The sequence below is a fragment of the Martes martes genome, assembly GCF_963455335.1.
Source record: "Martes martes genome assembly, chromosome: 16".
Classification (NCBI taxonomy): Eukaryota; Metazoa; Chordata; class Mammalia; order Carnivora; family Mustelidae; genus Martes; species Martes martes.
Genome location: NC_137904.1, coordinates 40301453 through 40323710, shown reverse-complemented (window position 1 = coordinate 40323710; position 22258 = coordinate 40301453). Strand labels below are relative to the sequence as shown.

Here is a 22258-nt window from a genome sequence, read left to right as displayed (position 1 = left end):
GTGGTATATTTCAATAGCTCCTTAGGTAAAAGTTGAAAATGCTAACCACAATACTGGGTAAAAGACTATTCTCTTATTGACAAAGTTTAAAATAAAAATTTATGCACTCAAGGGGAGGCGGATGGGGGGAAAGGTGAAACAGGTGATGGAGATCAAGGAGTGCACTTGTCCCATCAGGAGCCACAGGATGTATGGGATTGTTTAGTCACCATATTATATATATATGAAACTACTATAATACTGTAGGTTAATTAACTAGAATTAGAAGAAAAGGTTTAAAAAAATAAAATCCCTCACTATTTAGAAAGAAAAAGTTAATAAACTCAAGAGCACTTTGTAAATTATAAAGTCAAATGTTAGTATTATCTGAATCTTTAATATCCCTGTGCTTTCCTGTGAGATGGGGAAGAGAAGGGAGGTAAACATCAAACTTACCCTTCTTTTCTGTAATTAGGGTGACCATATAAGTTACTTTGACAGCAGGAGACTTTGGAAAATAAAAACGGTGCTATCAGTTATTGCAACCCAGGACTGCCCTGGGCACACTGAGATACACGCTCATCTTACCTACTGTGTAACACAGAGGCCCAGTCATGAAACTCACAAGGTCACAAACACTCCTCCTCTTGTGATTCCTTTTCTAGTCTTATCTCACCTTGTCAGCAGCTGCCAACAAATCATCAGCCATTTTGTCGAGGTTCGGAGCCTTCCCCGTGTAAATGAAGCACATCATTTCCTTAAAAACTTCAGGCTCCACATCATTGATTTCAACCCGATTCTATGCCAGAAAAACTGAAAATGAGAAACATTCCAACAGAACAAAATCCCTAAACAATTTTCATGATTTTAAGCTCTGGTGAGAGAAAGGCTTGTTATCGTCTAAAACCTAACATGGATGAGAATTCTCTCTTTGCCCTATTTCATTAGAACAGCCTTTGCTCCCATCATATGCACCACCTTTATCTTCTCAAATACAAGAGCAAGACAACTGTTTCTTTGATTTTTTGGTGTTTCTTTGCCTGAGTAGAAACACATCTAAGAACCTCACACAAAACTCGATGATCTATCTGGGATGGAGTGAGTCTGTTTTACCTAGAATGCTTCCGGACCACCTCTCCCTGCTCTCAGAAAGTGTTCAGAGAACGGTACTCCATTTTAATAACATGACTGGAAAAATACATCTGGTGTGAAAATGGGAAATCATCTGTATCTAGTCACCTAGCTAAAAAGTCGTATCTTCATTCTGTCACATACCTTTTTGCTCTCCTCCATTTCATGTTCAAACATGGCACTAAAAACTGGAGAACGAGCTACAAAGTGAAAGGGAAACAGAGATAGATAAGGTTATCACACTGAAACCTCTTGGTTCTTCTGTTATGAAGAGATCACCTTTTTTCTTGTCCTTCTGCTACAAGAAAGGGTCTTAGCCTCAAATTACATTGGAATAATAAAATCCCTCTCTTCTTACATTACACCAAGAAGTGAATAATATGACAGAGGGGAAAAAAAAATCAGTACTTTCAAAATAATTTCTCAGGAGCTCCATTCCAACCATTCATATTGGAACAAAATTACTCAGATTGGAGGACAATGACCTCCTATGGGCAGATTTGGGGGTTCAAATGAAAGATCCTTCATAGTCTAAGCAAGGCATCCTAATACCCCAATTTTTGCCTAGAACAATGATACCAAATTCTCCAGTTCTAGGAACCACACGGCAAGGAGACCAAGAACAGGGCTCAGTGTACCATTAACTAGAGGAAGTGTGTGCTTGTTTACAGCAGGTGCTCTGTTCCTTCAGGCCACGCATTCGCAATAGAGATGCTAACACCCCAAAGAGGCAAAAAAAAAAAAAAAAAAAAAAAAATCTAAGGTATGACAACCATCTGTGGTCCTTCAAAGCTCAACCCTTCCTGACAAAAACTTAATCCTTAGTATTTAATGTCTCCCATTAGGAATAATTTGATTTTTTTATTTTTTTCCTCAGGGGAGTGGGGATAATGAAAAAAGGTTGAGAAATGGTGTTCTAAGCCCACTGTGGTCTAATGAACACACAAAAATAAGTCAATTTAATTTCAACCATGAAAGTAATAAAAGGCCTAAAACTCTCAAACTTTATCATGTTGTTGAATAAATCAGAAGTTTTGATGAAGGCAGAGACTACCAAATTTCTACCTGAGAGAGGAGCACCAGATGGAATATGCAGCAGGACTCTGAGCTGCCAGGTCACCTGAACTTGGGCCTATAGTTTATGTCAGAAAGGATTAATTCTGGATCTGTCATTTTCTAACCACATTATCTTGGGCAAATCACTTACCCCTATGAGACTCAATATTTTAAAATATTCCAAAGGGACATTAATTCTCACTGCTTTTAGTTCAGAAGGCTTATCAGCTATAAGGTACTAAAATAAGTATATCACAAAAGCCGAAGAGTAAAAGGGCTGGTGGTTTTTTTAAAAAGGGAAGGGTCCAAAGCAGTGGTACGCTTAGAGGATCTTCAGTGGCTAGACACAAAATGCTGCTATGAGAATAAATAAAACCACCCAGGGGAAATAAGCAGAGGAAAAGAGAACTGAGGCAGGCCCTTAGGGACACCAGTGTTGACAGGGACGTGTGAAGAAGAGGGAGGCCACACATCAGAAGTAGCCAGAGCATCAGGAGAGAACCAGAAGAAAGAAGTCAAATAATATACGAACTAAGGAATCCCTCAAATTTAGGAATTAGCAGGTCAGAGAACTTTGGAAAACTGCTTTCGTGGCATGGAGGTGAACTGAGGATAAGTGGGAGGAAAGAAGCAGAGACAGTAAATGTGCTAACTCAAGAAACTTAGCTCTATTTAAAGAGAAATGGAGAGAGAGGGAGAGAGACAGAGACAGAGAAAATGAATATGAATGAATAACTAGAGGGAGACGGCTGAGCCAGTTTCCAGGCTAAGGGTAAACAGACAATCGGAGAAAGAGAGATGGTGGAGATACCAGACAACAAGGGTATAACCGGCAGAGTAAGGACTCTGGGAAGGCACCATGCGATATGAAACAGAAAGCTGAAGAGACAGCCCACTCTGGACACGAGGAAGAACACCTCCTCCACAGAGAATGCAGAGAAAATGCACGTAAGGCGACAGGAAAGAGCTGAGAGAGAAGGGCCTCAATTTTCTCTCAGAAGTAGTAGCAAGCAACTCTTTCAGGAGTCCAGACATTAAAGGAGACTGGTAAACAGTCTGAAGTATCTATTGTTAAGGAAAAAGAAAGAGAGCTAACTATGTATCTGTAGAAGAGTTCTTGGCAGTGCCAAGAGCCTAGCTGCTCGTGGAGACACTAACCTAAGAGTAGATGACTTCCTTTGGCAATAGACAGTAACACCTAGTTGAGAGCAGGAACAGGAAGACAGTTAGATTGAGCCAGACTGAGGTTTTGCCAGGTGTGTATTTTAGAATGATAGAGCTGAGAGTCTTGGTAAAAAAAATTGTTGCCTGAAAGTTCATGCAATTTCCTCTTATGTCTTACGGTCTGAACAGAAGTCTGTGGCTGACTGCTATGCCTTCCTGGGAAGTAAAGTCAGTCCTGCCTTATCAGCTCCCACTCTTTGTCAGTCTTTCTGGTCTTAAGGACAATGGCCTTGAGCAAGACCTAATCCTCCACGTCACTAGCAAATTCTCATTCTTCTGGTATGTCTGTACTGAAGGCTGATGCTCCAGGGCTGGGGGAATTAGCTAGATGGTGGTTTAGTCCCAAGTCCAGAATCTTCTCTATTACATCTTAAACCCCTGTCTAGGGGCTAACACCTCCTCTTAACCAGTGTTTTGACATCTACCCTCTAGGTGCAAAGGCATTCAATATACATCATCTACTGCTTGACAATGGTGGCCTAAGTCCCCTAGAGAGAGGAAAAACAGAAACTCCACTTCTATGAAGAGTAGGCTTTTTGGTTATGACAGCTAATGTCCTCACCATAAAAATATATATATTTAGCTTTACTTTTTTGTGCACCAGTTCAAAGAGTTGATGTTATTCAAAAGGTGATTATGCAGCCACCATTTTTCCTTGTTTCACCAAAACTAAAGCTTCTCATGAATAAAGACCAACCTGCCAAGATAGCTTTGTGAGCCTGGAACTCCTGGCCAGCAACGCACAGACAGCAGTCGGTGAACCGGGAGTTCTCCCATAATCCTCCCAGCTCATCGGCCAGCCGGCACTCAGGGACCTTCACCATATTCATGGTGTTCTGGCCGGAAATGTTGACGGAATCTTGTACCACGCTCACCTGTGAAAGACAAGGAAACACAGCCCAAAGGTTTTGTTACCAAGAGTTTTCTTCCCAGCAGAAGAGATGACTTTTACCTCAGTGCTGTAGTACATTCAGATACAAACGTTAGTCATGTTCTCTTGAAACCACCTCCACAAATCAAGGCTTTATCCTGTGGATCAAGTAATTTCTAATCTGCCACAATCATACTTATTCTACACCATCCTAGGATGAGAGGCAAAAGCCCCACAAATCTCATTCTCCTCCAAATGCTAATAAACTCTGCCTCCCCTGCCTTGAAAACCTGGGCAAAACAGGGGTGATGGTGGGGGGGAGATAGGCACACTGACCTAAGCACACATTAAACCTCAAGTGTTTACCTTATTTTGCCTTAAGCAAAAGGTTAAATACAAAGAATTCCTATGGAGGGGTACCTGGGTGGCTCAGTCAGTTAAGCGGCTGCATTTGGCTCAGGTCATGATCCCAGGGTTCTGGGATCGAGTCCCGCATCGGGATCCCTGCTCAGTGGGGAGTCTGCTTCTCCCTCTACCTTTCCCCCCTGCTTGTGATCTCTCTGTCACTCTCTCTCAAATAAATAAAGTCTTTAAAACAAACAAAGAATTCCTATGGAAACTACCATTTAAAATTCTCTAAAAGAAAAAATTTCTGATAAGCCTAAAAGCACTTCACTTAATTTAGTTAGGTCTAGAACATGAAAATAAAATGCAGCTTCTCTTGGGCCTGGTAAATAATTAGCATTTCCTCACAGATGTTAGTCTAATGAACAGAACTGGGCTTGGAAGATCTTCCCCAGCAGTGATAACTTGGTGGGTATCCCACACCACTGACACCCTTCCTCGGTCCCTTGTGACAGTGACCTACAAGAGGCCTGTCTCCAGCCCCATGTGCACTTCTAGCCCTGGAAAAGAGTGACAACCACAGATTTACAGAGGGAACCAACTTGCCCCCATGACTTCAACAGCAACACATTTTAACTAGTTCAATTAACTGTTCAGCCTAGATAAAAACTAAGATGGGTCAGTGAAACTCAGATAAACTTGTTAGGATGCCAAGTACAAGGATTTATAAATAACGTAGCATTCTAAAATAAATGGAAACTACCAAACTGAAGGTAAGGCCCAGCAGATCAGTCTGCTGCCTAACAACCACTGCTATGCTTTACCTTGTCCATCATATGAGGTTAAAATTGGTAATACCAAAGCAGAATTCACAAACCTTGAGAACCAGCTCCTCACTCTTGCTCTACTGCTACAAGTTAGATGAGAAAGACAGCTCAGGAATATCCTAAATGACCCAAACTTCTCTCAACCTTCAAGATGTAAGTCATCCTTTAAATGCAGTCATAAACCCAGAGGCAAAACGAATGCCCTGGCATCCAAATGACCCATAGTCTCTTTTCTGAAGGAGTGAGATATTTACTATCAGGTCAAGAAATGTATTCATTTGTTTCAAACTAACCATTATGATCCCGTGCAGTGAAGCAGCCAAGTTAATCAATTATGAATGTATTTAACATCAGTAGCACATTTATCAGAGCCAGATTATAACATTATTTTAATAGCTCAGGACCCAACACAAACTACCCCACAGAGATTTTCTCTTGTCCTATGTTAAGATCTCTAATTTGGTCCAGCCACTTTCTCATACTAACACCAGAAGTAGAAGTTTCCAGTCTCCAGTTATAGCCTCAAAATACTGATTTTTAAAAAAAGGAAGGGGGGGAAGACCAATTAAATCCACTTCCTCACAGGAAAAGGCAGGAATCTCTTGGGATGGCCAGTGGAGGGAATGGAGGATGCTTCTGGCACTGGGTTCCTAAGCTTAAATTAAACCAGGTTGATAGGAGCCCAGAGTCATTAACACTTGATGGCAATTTACTGGATGGGGTAAAATGAACTGGCAAGAACTAAGCCGAATGTCAAGCTATGGTTACCAGTGGACCCTCTGCTGGTTAGATGCACTCTTAGTAATGAGTGGAGCCCAAAGACTGTGATTCGTCTCACTGGGGCAATTCCTCTCTCCAGACACAGACAGGAACACAGCAGGAAGGAGAATGTACCTTTACTGTCTGAGCCAGACTTGTTCTGTAGATATATGGATGCCTGGAGTCTCCAGAGCGCTGAATGTCTGGCACCTCTTACCAACATTAAATACGCTTAATTAAAAATAAATTTTAAATGGCATTCACAAATGAGTCTTCAGAGCCCAAACTTTTAACTTAGGAAGGGATTGTTTTCCTCTGCAAATGATGATGCTAAAATGAGACCATTTTGAGAAAAACTAAAGATTTTTTTTAATGCCTATAAAGTTGACTATGGAGACTCATTCAGAATTGCAGCTGTGAAGATGACGTGACTGTGACATTTATGTCGTCTTATAAATGACTACATGGAAATGTCTCAGGAAGGCTGTATAACCCTCTACATTTCAAGTCGTAAACGGGCCTCACTTTTAAAGTCAATTCCTTGTCTTAAAAAAGAAAATTTCATAAAAGACTAAAGAGTGTGCCAATTCTTATACATTTTATCTAAACATAAAAAGTCAAAGTAAGACCAATGGAAATACATTTTTTAACTTCTAAATAATTTAAACAATCAAGGAAAAAATAGACTCTGCATAGAGATGGCTTATAGCAGCAGCATTACTTTTAATCAAAAGACTGGCCACAATCTAAATGTCTACCAACAGAAGAATGAATGAACAAACTGTTGTACATTCACACAACACACTATCACATAGCACTAAAAATGAAAGCACTAGAGTTACACCCATCATTATAAATATATTCTGAAACCATTTTTATAAAGTGCAAAAAAACAAGCAAATCTAAACTAGTACATTGTTCAGGCACACACACAGTAAACAAGAGAATGATTGCATACAATTTCGGACAGCTACTTATCATCATTCCCTGAGTGGGGGGACAACAGGTCTAAGGGAGAGTGAAGAAACATATACAGGTTAGTTCCAAGTTATTGGTGATGCTACTGGGTTGGGTGCTGGGTTTATTACAGTATGTTTATAACCTAAATAACGTTACGTATTAAAATCACCATTTTCATAGGTCAAGACTAATCAAATATTAGCCTTGTCATTACTTCAATTAATATATCCAAATAACCCCCCAAAAAAGAAGAGACTCACATATTTCAAATTTGGTAAACATACATAGTCCCAGGCTATGAAAGGACATTCCATGTTTGAGAAGAAAAGGGATATTTTAAGAGTCAACTAGTGTCTGCATGGTCCATATTTGGTATTTCATACTTCATATGATATTTCATGTTTCAACTTTAACTGCAACATCACAAACAGACACTGGAATCTTCCACCTGTCAAAGGTACGTACAGTGAAGGTGGAATATCTGTCCCTTTCTTGTTAGTAGCTATTTGTTTTCAGTATAAACAAACAGGGAAGGGCCAACAGAAGCTGAAACATTTCATGCAGATTTTCTGTGAGGCGGATTATTAAAGAGAAAATTTCAAGTGTAAAGCCTTCCTGATTCTTTCATTACCAAAGTAAATACTCTCTGTTAGGAAAACTTGCTAGAGCCCACGTTTCCTTGGGGGAATGGCATGCAGCTCCACTTAGCGTTGCGCGGCAGTCCAGAGGTGGAAAATGCAGAGCTGACATGGCCTGACACTAATTTGCGGTACAATGTTAGGAAAAATTACCTGACCTCCCTAGGCGCTGCTTCTCTCCCAGTAACATGAAATGAAGATAACAGAACTAATCCAGCTCAAAGGATTGTGGTAAGAGACAATTCAGGGAATGCTTTGAAAATGCTTCCAAATATGTTAACTAAGCCATATCAACTTGGAAGAATGGGCACATTTCCTAATGGACAAAAACATCACTGAGAACTGAAGATGAACCGAGTGTGGCACATTATAAACAAGACCACCCATTCAGCATTTGGACAGTATGCGATCTAATTTCATTTAAATGTTCATTAACAGTAATACCACTGAAATAAAGCCCAAACACAGACATGTGATTTTTAGTCTTTCACCTTAGGATTCCTTCCTGTGGTCTCTAGGAACAGCCAAAAGAATCCACAGAACTGTTCTTTCTCTCTTTTTTTTTAATCGTGATGCAATAAATTTATTTATAAATAATCTGTCAGCAGATAGGATGGAAGTGCCCAGGCCAAAGGCTGAGTGAGGAACGGAGCAGTGGAGGGTTCATAACCTAAATCTGTATGTGGACGTCGACTTCATAAAAGCTTCTGAATAATAATAAAAAAAAAATACTAGCTCAACCAGTAATATATAAAATAAAATATGAACTAAAATACTTGTTTATAAATAATCCACTGGCAGAAGGCAGCAACAGGTCAAAAGGACAGAATGTGCAGAAAAGAATGATCTAGCTTTGGAAAGCACTAAGAACTTAGATGAGCTGCAGACATTTTTAAAACCCACACATCCAACACACCCCCCCACGCAACCGTCTTGCAATGCTGAATGCTACTAAGTCCACAGAGAGCCTTGGAACAGAAACGAGTCTCACTAGGCACAAGCCCAAGTATGAGAAGCAACACTCAGCACCTGTGGCCAACAGAGAAGTGTGAGAGGAACAGATGGCACACCTGGTTCGATGGTAAGAAACTGATGGCATCAGCAGAACTCAGCAGACGCTTCCCTGTTCAACATCTCCTCATTTCCAAAGTGTCATCTCACTTCCCTTCTAAGTCAGTAAGACAAATCTAAACTTAACCACAGGATTTCTCCTCAGAGAATTTCATATGGGGAAGCGAAGGGAGAGAATTTCGTATGGGGAAGCGGAGCCTTGGACTTAACCACAGGATGAGAGACTGCCAAGTGAGGGCAGGCCAATCGGTTTCCAAATCAAGAATGTCAGTGCAGGGGTTGGAGCAGCTGGAATGGATCTGCGGGGACGGGGTGGAAGGGGGACCATGGGAGAAAAGGCTGGACCTACTGTGGACTGGAAAATGCAGCAATACAGGGGAACACTTTGCCTAAAACACCAGAGGCAATATTTAAAGGAGAGTTCTCTTTCCTGAGAACAGTTCAAAGACTGGCTTCCATTTCCAGCAGAAATCAGAATTTTCCACTATTTCTAAATCTTTCTGAAATACCAGTCTCTCAAGTAGGTGAAGATTAAATTGATGGTCTGAAGTTTCCATCGAACCTTACACGAAACCACCTAATTGTTCTAATTTCTTCACTTGGGCAGCTGGGTTTGATCTAGTAGGACTTATATGGAATTCCAAACTCAAGTTCACAGACAAAAACAACTGCAACACTTTAATGTATTTATAGAGATGCCATCAGTCTAGTATTTCCTTCTTTTACTTCACAACAGAAAAGAAGACATAGCTATTATGCAACTGTTTTATATATTCAGTGTAGTACTTTAATAAACTCTGCATCCAGACTTGTCTAACGCCCAGCAACCATTCTGCAGAAATACTCAATAAGCTGTGACTGGGGAGAGAAGCCGACTACTGCTGGCCAGGCCTTTTCCGAGAAAGGGCAAGATCCCTAAGGGACACCGTTCTCTGCTGCACAGGTGGCATAAGCCTTTGGAAGTGTCATTAACTCACAGCTTGAGCCCATTATTTGGCAGAACACACCGGTAGTTAGGGAACTTGCTCGCACCCTTCCCATGAATACACAGTGGTCACTTGCAAGTGGTGCGGCTCAGGAAGTGGTTCTCAACCACACAAAGTACAGGGAACACAAAGATCCCATCGGACTGGAGGTTTTATTCATTTATTATGCTGTAAGCTTATGAGTATTTGTAAATATACTGATAACAGCATGAAGTGACTGATTAGTACATATACGCCCATTAAAGAAACTACTTTCCAACTCACTCTGACTTTGGGAATACTTCAAGCCTTCTTCTGTAAACCCAGACAGACCCTGAGGTCACTGGAGAGAGAGACACTCTCCTGGCTGACGACAGATAACCCTGCTAGCTAACCACAAGTTAGAGAGCTTTATCTACCCTTCACTCCAGAAAAAACGGTTCTTGCCATCATTTCACAACTACTCCAGCAAGACAAACCAGATATACCCAACTCCTGAGACAAGTCATCTAGTGGAGCACAACAGGAAAGTGATCTGAGGTCAGACCCAAATGGACCTCACACTTCAGAAGTCAGAAAGTTTAAGGGACAAACCCACACACCGAGCTGCCAGCATTCTCAGCTTTCAGCGCCAGTCTGTCCACAGGCTACCTGAAAACACCCCCAATGAGAAAGCCAGAATCCTGACCCACGCAAGTTCAGAATCGCTCATACCAAGATAGTGCACAATCTTTGTTTTTAAGCACAGTAACAACAAGCAGAAAGGTGACGTGCCCAACAAGCCTGAAATCGTGACGCAGTTTCAGTCAGAGAAACCACATGTGTGGAGCACCACTCCACTCGGGGAATTTTCTCCCTCTCCATCCCTGACACAACGTAATGAAGTCTACGGATACTGATCAGGTCTGGGAACTGTGACTCTCAGCGTGGGGTAAAGGACTCACCTCACAGAAGAGGGTAAGCTTGTCATCAGGGAGAAGCCCGTTAGCCTCATCCAAGAGAAAATCTCTACGGATGAATTTTTTGAATCCCCAGTCTTTGCCTTGCACAAACCTATATGCCCGTTGACTCTCTGGAGTGGGGAAAAAAAATAAAAGTCATATTTAGATTTACTCAAAACAAAAAACCAAAAACCAAAAAACCACACCAGATCAAATCCATCACTTGTCTGCGCATGAAGTTGTTTGATGTGCAAATAAAGAGTCGAATGAAGACGTGAACATTTACCCATAGCTTTGGTTTCCTCTCCCTTGGCATTCAGGATGGAGAATTTGAATTTTGCCCGAACTTCACTCTTTGGACAGCTGACCAGTAACAGGTAAAGTGACAGATAATCTTTGCTTTCTTCATCTAGCCCTTTTGGGTTTACTCGCAAACACCTGCCCGAAAGAGGGAAAATTAAAAAAAGATGTTGGAAGCATCCACGTTTATAGGCTTTCTGAAGTGACAGGAAAAACAGAACATCTATTTCTCAAGAAAGGAAGATGTTAAGAAAACCAGTCCGGGCCCCACAGCAGGAGATTCAGATTCAGCAGAATGACTACTCAGGAACCACTTTTTGAGAGCAACTGAGTCACCTTTTAAAGAGTAAACAACAAAAGTAAAGGGGCATTCTAGAATCTGACAACACATCCCTTACATCTCTGCCTCTTTCCTCATAATCTCGTAAATCACCTTTTTCTCTCCCTAAAATATTTTAAAATTGAGCCTACTTCCACAGTGTTCTAATCCTCAATCTCAGGAAAGGCAGCCCCCCTTCTTTTGTCAGGACTATAATGAAACTATGCAAAACAAAATGTTGAGGGCACATGGGTGGCTCAGTTGTTTAAGTGCCTGACTCTTGATTTCAGCTCAGGTCAGCATCTCAGGGTTGTGAGATCGAGCCTTGCATCAGGCACTGGGCGTGGAGCTTGCTTAAGATTCTCCCTCTCACTCTGCCTCCCCTCCCCCCGCCCTAAAAAGAGTGTCATTGAGCTCTCTATTATCACCTTGAGAGAGAAAAAAAATTCCAGAGAAATACGTGAATAGTAAATCATCTTTTAGAGGTATTTTATCAATCTGGCAATAATATCCTAAGATTGAAATAAAGAAGGCAGTATGGAGGAAGCACAGACAAAAGTAAACTCCCATTACACAGGGTAGAGTTCCAAGCTAGGCTTCCAAATGGAGTCAGAGATGACAATCTGTTGCCAATGAATCAAGACAAATTTCAGACAGATTTAATAGGTTTAATTGAGTTAAGTTGCAAATGTCATTAGTTGAACTGCATGTGGTTCACACTACTTCTACCACATATAATACACAGGCCATATGTATCCTTACGCCTTGCCAGTGTTACAGCAACTCTCTCAAACAGGTGGCCCAACCCAGTGCCCCTCCAGGCAGTGCATATGCTGTATACACTGTGCTCAAGATGTGAATTTAAATACAATGCCCAAGTAGGGTGCCTGGGTGGCTCAGTCAGTTTAAGAGTCTGACTCTTGATTTCAGCTCAGGTCATGATCTCAGGGTCATGAGACAGAGCCCCACACTGGACTCTGTGCTGGGCACGGAGCCTGCTTATGATTCTCTCTCTCCCACTCCTTCTGCCCCTACCCCATGCTTGCTCATGCTCTCCTCTCTCTTAAATACATACATACATACAGTGCCTAAAAATAGAGCATTCTCTCGGCACCTAGTAATATACTGCTTAATGCACACAGCCAACAAATACTAAAGAGAGTGGTTTAACTCTTCAGTAGGTTAACAGAGATCAAAACAGGGTGGCTGACACACATGTGTTCTGGTCCTGGCAGCAAACCTATGGTTGTATCCTTAACTGCCAGTGCCTCTTCAAGGGGATGCATGGTTTGGATGGGACCGACCCTGACTCTCAGATCATATTCCCCTTGCTCTAGAGATTCATGGAGGGAACCCAAACCTAAGCCAGTCAGTACATGTAGGACATATTCTTGGCTACAGAGTTAATTCAGAGAAAGTTCAAAGAGTTCTGTTGGATGGTAGTGGGTTATACCCATTGCTATTGCCAGTCATCCTTTAACCACAAGGGAAACTGACTTGAGATGTCCAACAGGGTGGAGAACAGAGAGATGGGGTCCTTAATCTCACCACTGGGCTGCTGGATCAAACTACCTTCAAAACCACCCTATACCCTGGGCATTCCGGTTACATAAGCAAATAAATCTCCTTCATTGTTTTAAAAGCAGGCAATTTAAGTTGAGATTTTCATGCTAAAACCTAAATTTCTTGCTTTTCTTAAAAAGTCAGCAAATATGACAATGGTCAGCCTTTATCCACACCCAGCCACAGAGAGCTGGAGCTGAGCAGCCACCACCCCTTTTAGAAGGTCACTCAACACTCACACCATGTATGAACATCATTTACAACACTGGCCCTCTTTACTCATTTATATTACCCTACACCCATCTGAGTTTGCTGATTCCTGACATTACTCACTGAATTAATTCAACAAATATACAGTGAGGGCGCCTGGGTGGCTCAGTCAGTTAAGTGGTCGACTCTTGATTTTGGCTCAGGTCATGATCTCAGGGTCCAGGGATCGAGACCCGGGTCAGGCTCTGTGCTCAGTGAGGCATCTGCCTGAGGATTCTCCCTCTCCCTCCGCTCATGTTCTCATTTAAATAAATAAGTCTTTAAAAATACATTTTTACAATGAACACCTATCATGTTCCAGGCACTGTTCTAGGCACTAGAGAATACGTGAAGAACATAACAATGTCTCTGCCTTCGAGGATCTTACGTTCTAATCAAAACAGGTAACTTTTAGAAAAACTTTAACATCTATAGATAGTCTTCCTCACCATTTCAGTTTATCATTGGCTCCTGATGAAAAGGTTGAACTTTTAATGACTTCACCCATTTCCTCCCGGCAAAAGCTAAAGTTATTGATGGTCCACATGTAGGAGAATTTCACTACCTTGATCTGTTGACAGAAAACCAAGAAATTAAATAGGAAGTGAGCAACCTGGAAAACAGGCTGAAGATCAGATAATCATTTCCCTTCCTCCCTCCATCTGCATGAGTCCCATAGGAAGATAGCTCTATCTGGCCGGCACGGTGGCTCAGCTTTTTCTGTCCCTCACCCACATTTTAAGAAATCTCACAGTGACCAACTGCTTTCATAACATTTCTCCACTTCTGAGAAACACTGGGTGGAAAGTGAGAAAAGCATGGACAGGGGTGGGCAAGCAGATAATAAAGCTGTACCTAAAACAAGCCTCTGCTCAGAGCAGTGTTTGACAATTGCTGATGACACTGCTTGGGGCTGCAAACCTCAAACCTGGTTTCCTGTGAGTTGCCCAAAGAGGAACATATTTCCATCAAGGTGGCTGTGAGTGGATCTAGTTTCAAAGACTCCCCCTGCTTTCAACCTCCAGTGAAAAACCACTGGCCTAGTACATTCAGATGCCATGTAGAAAACCAAGAAATGGAAAGCTGACAAGTACTTTATCTATCTGCTCTTTGACAGTTATGTCCTAGAGAAAGCAGGAAACCTAATGAAGAAAAGAAATCTTACTCCCTTCATTCACCAAAATCCTCCCAAGATACATGATTTACAGGGTGATAACATGAACTTACCTGTGTGTAGCACCAGCTCTCAGCTACAGGGCCACTCGACATTTCTGCCGGAGGTGGAGGACTTGGAACCCTTGACATCGCCAGTTTGAAGGTTAAACAAGATCTCCAAAGTCAGGGGACAAAGATTTCTGTTTTCTCTTCACCCTGGTTGACCCAAGAAGCATGAGGATTTTATTAGATTAATGGTATACTATCGTATTTCCGTTTGACCTTGCAGATTGGAAACTGTGTCTCCTGCCTGGAATGCTCTACCTTATCACTCAAATGGCTCTAGCGTTCAGTGTTAACCTTGAGAAGACCACCTAATCGGAAGCAGCCTCCTGCTCACAATTCTATCACCCTGTTTCCATCCTCTGCTCAATTCCTTTTTTTTTTTTTTTTTTTTTAAGATTTTACTTATTTATTTGACAGAGAGAGACAGACAGTAAGAGAGGGAACACAAGCAGGGGGAGTGAGATAGGGAGAAGCAACCTTTCTTCTAAGCAGGAAGCCTGATGCGGGGCTCGATCCCAGGACCCTGGGGATCACGACCCAAGCCGAAGGCAGATGCTTAACGACTAAGCCACCCAGGCGCCCCCCAATTCCTAATATTATCTTACCAAATCAATTTCCTCAAAGGGCAGATAAAGCACATCCATGAAAAGGCTGCCAAAGAGGAGATAGCACAGTGAACCCACATACAACTCTGCCACTGGCTCCTTTCTCTGGGGGTACAAACAGTACACTCCTAAAAGGAAATGACCTTGTTACCTCTCTAACTACTGTCTCATCTCCTGCACTGCAGTGCAAACTTCTTAAGAGCAGTCTTCTATTCTTCAACTCAGTGCTGGCTGCTCTCCTGAAGGGCAGCATTCCCCCCTTTCTTAGATGTGTTCCTTTCTCTGCAGCATTAGAGATCTCCTCGCTTACATACTCTATCACTACCCAATTTTCCAGATTCCTCTCCTTGCTCTGTTTTCTGATCATTCTTCCGTCTCTCTTATTGGAGTCTCTTTCTCCAGTGTTGCTTCCATGGTTTAATTTTCCATCATTTTCTCGATCTACATTCTCTCATTTTATCCACCCCCAGTGTCAGAGTTTTGCTTTTATACAAATGACTCCCAAATCTCTCTGTGACCTGTCTCATAAGCCTCAGGCCACCTTTAAATAACTGCTGTACATCTCAAGAGAGTGTCCCAGCAGTATATCAAATCCAAGTCCAACTTCTCTCCTCCAAGGCCTTTCTAAACACAAAGCCATTCAAATCATTGGTAAATCTGGTTACAATTTTTAAGTACCATAAACAAAGCCAAAAAATAATCTGGGGGAAAAAAAAGAGCTTGCAATGCATGACGAAGGGGTAATTTATTAATTGATATGTAAGTTTTCTACAAAATTCATAAGAAAAAGGCCAACTACCCTGTAAAAATAATGTTCACACAAAAGGAAATAAAATAGCTCTTAAGTCTTACACCTCTCAGACCAGCAAGAAAAAAAATCAACCACATCATGTGTGGGGACACGGGGACTCTCCTACACTGCTGGCGAGACTGTAAACTAGGATGTGTATTTTGGGCAGGAACTTCCTGTATGCAGTGTGTCCACACACACCCCAAGACTTGGTAATTCTGCTTTTACTGTACATGCACTAGTGTAGGGGTTTCTCAAACATCAGTGTGCATCTGAATCACCTGCTGGCCACTATCCCCCAAATTTCTGATTCAGAGATTTGCGCTAGGCCCACAAATCTGTACTTCTAACAAGTTCCCAAGCGATCTTGATGTTCAGGCCCTGGCACCACATTTTAAGAACCACTGCCCTAGAGAAACCCTGCACGTGGGCAAAAGAAGACACTGAGAAGGCTGCTCAGTGTGGCACCGCTTGTAACAGTGAAAACCTAGAAACAAACCAAAAATCCATTAGGAGGGAAACAGAAAACTAAATTGGGTTATTTCCATTATAATGGAAAACTATATTTCAGGATTTAAAATTAATGAACTAGATCGGCAGCACCATGGAGATGAGATCAAACACAATGTTAGTGAAAAAAAGCAAATTTTGTAATGTCATGTGCAGTACATTACTTATGTAAATTTAAGATTTATATATTATTTACAGATATAATATATGCATTCAATAGAAGTAACAAAACACACTGACAAGCTATGCATCAGATCCACAATGGGAGAGCAGGGGAGGAGAATGAGGCCAGGATAAGAATATAAGACATCTCAAGCTGCTCTCTCCTGTTTCTTTTTCAAAGAAAATGAGGATGATCTGAAGCAAATACGGAAATACCTGTATGTCTGTTAGTTTAGGATGATAGCCTCTTGAGTATATACCATCTTTCCTATTGTTCTGCTTTATTTAAAAAAAAATATATTGTATTGTAAGAATAGTGCAAGGACGTATTCCATTATATCAAACACTGGTGTATAATATCCAAGGGAGAAATTTCTTTCCTGAACACCTGGTTTGTTTTCAGCTGTGCATAGACAATATGGATAAAATGGATCATGTGGTCCTTTGCCTGGCTACTAGGAAGCCATGAGACATATATGTAAGCCATCTCTTGAAACTCTAGGATCACATGCTCATTCTACAATAGCTTTATTATTTTCTTTTTTCTACTTTTATTTATTCATTTATTTTAGAGAGAGCAAGCAGGGGGAGGACCAGGAGAGGGATAAGCAGACTCCCTGCTAAGGGCGGAGCCAGATGCAGGGCTTGATCCCACAACCCTGAGATCATGACCTGAGTCAAAATCAAGAGTTGGATGCTTGGGGCGCCTGGGTGACTCAGTGGGTTAAGCCTCCGCCTTCGGCTCAGGTCATGAGCTCAGGGTCCTGGGATCAAGCCCCACATTGGGCTCTCTGCTGAGAGGGGAGCCTGTTTCCCCCTCTGCCTCTCTGCCTGCCTCTCTGCCTACTTGTGATCTCTGTCTGTCAAATAAATAAATAAAATCTTTAAAAAAAAAAAAAAGTTGGATGCTTAACCGACTGAGCCATCCAGGTGCTCAGTTATTCACTTTGCTATATATAATTATATATTATATATTCACTTTGAGATATATATATATATATATATATATATAAACACAAAGTTTTATTCAATCAACTGTTTACTCTTTTATATGTTACATACTTCTGGAAACTGCCTCAAATCCTTTATAGAAAGAGGTATAAATGAACAACAACAAAATCATTCAACTTACACACACTCGCTGGCCACTTAAGTAATAGGCATGAAAGGGGATTAACAGGATACAGGGGTATCCCCCCAGACTAATACCATTGGTATTACCGGAGTCCCCACTGGTTTTAAACACTATCCTACAGACATTTACAACTAAAGCATCCCATGTAATCACAGATGGGAGTTAACAGTTTTATACACATGACATGCTATTTCACTTAAGCTAGCAAACTAAACAACAGAGTGGCACTTGGGGCTCCCTGGTTTGTGCAATTCATGATTCCATGATATACTCAAGAAACGAAATGCTACACTTCATCACCTGTGATGAAGGTATGCTTCATTTGATGGAAAACACATTCTCAAGAACTGTTTGTCTAGTAATGAGTAAATGCACCTTAGGCAGTTTTACAAATCCCACTTATCATTACTGCCAATAGGAGCCAGAATGAAATTTCAAAATTCCCACTTAAAACTATCTTTTGGGCAGATTGACAATGAAGATGTGAATTTTACACATTAGTTAAGAGCATAAAATTTGGCTCTGGAGGTGTGTGGTACAGTTCTACACTGAGGGATCATAAAATGCTAACTTAAGTTTATTTTGAAGTTTTAAAAAAATACTTCAAATTTATCTAACAATTAATTTAAGGATTTTCTAAGCCTAAAAAAAGACAAGTTTTTAAAAGTCTATTTTAATGGCTTAATTGTTGTTACTGAACCATGGTCCATTATTAAAACCAGAAAAAAAAAAAATACTACTTTGGTCTTCGTCAATTTTTTCTATCTTTTTTGCTTCTCATTTATTTTGTAGCCAAGCCTTTTTGATTTTTCTTTTCTTTTTTAATAATATCACTTTATTCCAATTTTTTTTAAATTTTTTTTTACTTTATTCCAATTTTAAAGAATGTCTAACCCAGCAGCTAGTAGCCCTGGAAGATGCGCCTTAGACCCTGAGGAGCTCTAACCACACAACCTGCTGAGAGGGAAATTGACTAGGATAGCACAAGTCTAATTAATTTCACTCATAGCTGGCACCATGGGCAAAGTGTTCATCAGCAAAGTAGCCTAGTGTTACATGAACTCTCTAGCTCTTCATGCCAACTGCTCAGGTGCCCAGCAGAAAAACAATTTCAGAAAAGGGGAGGTCTATTTGAGGGTCATGGTTTGAGAGCCTTTCTAGGAGACAACTAGGACCAAAATATAGTATCTCTGGCTTTTAAACAAGTTAGGACAAGACCAAGTTGTCCAGTGAGAAATTCCTTTTCCAAAGCTTAGCAAACTTCCCAGTATGCTGACAACTCTGAGGCTGAACATGTCTGTTATATATCATCATTTATTTTCCTGTTCACTAAATCCTGACCCATGCAGCGACACCTCTTTTGAGCCACAACAAAAAAATACACTTTAAAATATGTGTCAACTGTAAAACTGGTCAAATTCCAATGAAGGTAGTATCAAGTTAGCAACCAATAGCAATCACTATCAGAATGTGTCTTAGCAGGGACTAGGAGTTCATAAAGTTGCTAATTATTTTTGCCAAGACACTCCAGTCAAACAATATAGTATGATTTCTAACTAGAACATTAAACTCTGGGGAGTAGACAAAAAGAAAATATTTTAATGCTGTCATGATGCATATGCATGATACTTTCAATCAAACCTATACAGTGTACTTCTTTTCTGCCTTATTTTATACCTATCAACACTTCTGTTGCCTTCAGTAGACTTGAAACTCTTTAAAAGGAACTTGCAACTCTTCTTTGTGTCCCCTTATCACCTAGCACAGCCTGCCTGAACAAGGCATTCAGCAAAAATACTTTGATGACTGAAACACTTACCCAGTTGCATTCTATTCATTAACTTTTCTGCTTGTTTCTCTCACATATCTCTAAAAGAGCCCTTTGAACAGTGCTGAGTATATTAGATTTGCAATGTAATGAGAATCATTAATTTGTTCTTTTGGATGAGTTACACAGAAAACCAAAAACTCCTAGCCTGGCATTCTCAAGTACCAGCCTTGGTAAAACTAAGGTTCTCATCCAGTACCAACTATATCTTCGTTCTACAAGGGGAAAGAGACCGGATAAAATTTCTTTCATTTTGAAAACATGAATCAGTAATTTGAACTAAACTCTTACGTAATCAGGATTCTTTGAGGACAGAAGATGAATTCCCTTCACAATGGAGAGAAACGTCCCAATAGTTTAACCTGCAATATATGCACAGCTAGGCTAGAACACTCTCTGAAAAGTGTTACAAAGACAGCTTCTACAGTTCTTTTTTATCTTTCTTTTATTCCCCATAGGCATTCCTCTATCTTCAATCTAATCCAGTCAACCAGAGAGGGGGAAAAAAAAAGAATATCAGCAGCAAACACAGGCATATCACATACATGGTATCTGTAAGTTAGCCATACAGGTCTATCGGTCTTAAAAGTAAAGGAATAAAAGATAATAATAATAATTACAGGAAGGAGATAATATGAGACTGAACCATGAAATTGTTTTGTCACCCAAAACTAGCCAAACTTTGGCAAGTTCATGTAGTTCAACATAATACACAAAACATGCACAAGCTAGATGCCTGGGAACAGAGCTTCTTAAAAGAATGGTTTATTAGGGACTTTTTAAAAAGCCTATTATTATTTTTTCTTTTGGTTTAAAGCCTTGTACAGTTTCCAAGTAAGGAAAAATCCCAATGTCATACTATTTTAAACCTGAGAGATGTTGCATTTTCCCAAACAGAAGATGTCAAAACGATTGTTGACCAAAAATAAATAAATAAATAAATAAATAAATAAATAAAATAAACCACAAAACTATGGGAAGAGTTGTATATACTCAATTTTGAGAAACTAATGTGACCTCAAAGTAATGTTTGTATTTCTCCTCTTAGTGTCCTCAATAATATACAGCCTGTGAGGTAATAACTTCTCATTACCCTAAGGATAGATTATTACAGTTCATACTGACTTCCTCTGTTGCAAGGTTTGAATGACTTTTGAAAATCTGTCATAGGTAAACTTACTGCAATTCAATCTAGTCTAACAAAATACTAAATGTACCTTTTTTTTTCTTTTTAATTCACAGACACTTCTTTTAAAATGAAACTAAGGGCAATCAAGAGAGACCTTAATAAACAAAGCAAAGACGGGTTTCTCTTATATCCCTTATCAGGTTCATGCTTTGTAGAATTTACAACTTAAAGATGACTGCTTTTGTCTTTATTGAGATATAACTGACATACAACACTATATTTGTTTGTTTTTTTAATTCTTTAACAAAAGGATTTCATATTAAGGGAATCTAAAGATCAAGAAGAAAAAGTCAACAGCCTAATGGAAAAATGGGCAAAGAACAGCCCATGATTTGCAGAAATGTAAATACCAGTGGCTCTGAAATATATGAAAACATGTTCAACTCTCATTCATAATAAGATAAATGCAAATTAAACCACACACTGATTCACCCAGTGAATTGGCAAAGATCAAAATGTTTGATAACACTTGCTCAGGGTAAAGAGAACATTTCTGATTAGAGTATAAATTGTTACATTCTGCATGAAGGGAAATGTATATCAGAATGAATAAGAAATGCACATACCCTTTGATCTAGCAATTTCACTTCTAGAAATTTACCTTACTGATATATCTAATATGACGAATATAAAAGGTTTTTTCACTGTGGTATTATTTGTGATCACAAAAGAATGGAAAAAACCTGAAAGTCCAACAAGGGTTTGATTAAATGAATTATGATACAAATAGACAATATAATAAGAATCTGTTAAAAATGGGGAGATTCTATCTAAAGAGGAAAAAATATTATTTATTTTAACATATACATAATAATCTCTGTAAAGTTATATAAGACCCCAGGGACACTGGTTACTTCCAAGGAAGGAAACCAGGGTACTTGGGTGGGAAGGAACTTCCCACTGTATTTCCCTTTTGTACTATGTGTATATATAAATCTTTTCAAATAAAATTTAAAAAAAATTTTAAAGCCATTAGCAGGCTTTACAATTAATTTTTCTAACTGATGTGATGGCTTATAAATCAGAGCCTTATGGAAGACAAGTTAGGAATTCTCCATTGGTTTCCATTGCTATCTGAGTAAAATCTACTTCTGTCATGACTGCCAAAACCTCAGTCTATGTCCCTGACCTCATCTAACACTTACCCTTCACAGTCCCTATGCTTTAGTCACCCAGGCCTTTAATTCTACTTAGAGAGCACACCAGGCTCTTTCCTGAGCCTGGAAAGCTCTTTCTGCCTTCAGATCTTTTCATAGCTGGCTCCTTGTCATTTAAGTGTTCTATCAAGTATAGTATCTTCAGAGAGGCCTTCCCTGACTCCCCACTTCCAGCCTGCCCCTCTCATTACATTATCCTATTTTATTTTCTTCATTATCACTACCTGAAATGATCTTGTTTCAAGTTTCTTACTTGTCTAATGTCTTCCCCCCCAAACAGAAGTTAAGCTCAAATCAGAGAACAGCATCCCCCATACCTAACATGGTACTATAACAGGTACTCAGTAAATATTTGTTCAATGAAATTATTGTTGAATAACTAGACTACTGTCTTTGGGGTTCATATTTTTCCTTAATGAGCTCCAGTTAAAAGGTTAAAGTTTGGGAGTTGCTGAGTGAATAA

At 40.1% G+C, this 22258-nt stretch overlaps 1 protein-coding gene across 2 annotated transcripts in view; it reads right to left on the bottom strand.

Annotated features, from left to right (window-relative positions):
* The window catches only part of SPOP (speckle type BTB/POZ protein), a 64729-nt gene that overhangs the window by 5768 nt on the left and 36703 nt on the right, over nucleotides 1-22258 (bottom strand). For both annotated transcript variants that reach the window (XM_080827196.1, XM_080827197.1), the window contains 7 exons: nucleotides 14426-14569; nucleotides 13648-13769; nucleotides 11054-11205; nucleotides 10771-10898; nucleotides 4088-4265; nucleotides 1255-1310; nucleotides 656-778 (listed from right to left, as the gene is read on the bottom strand). In XM_080827196.1, coding sequence (XP_080683322.1) covers nucleotides 656-778; nucleotides 1255-1310; nucleotides 4088-4265; nucleotides 10771-10898; nucleotides 11054-11205; nucleotides 13648-13769; nucleotides 14426-14503 — 837 coding nt within the window. In that variant the 5' untranslated portion in view covers nucleotides 14504-14569. The remainder of the gene's footprint in view (nucleotides 1-655; nucleotides 779-1254; nucleotides 1311-4087; nucleotides 4266-10770; nucleotides 10899-11053; nucleotides 11206-13647; nucleotides 13770-14425; nucleotides 14570-22258) is intronic.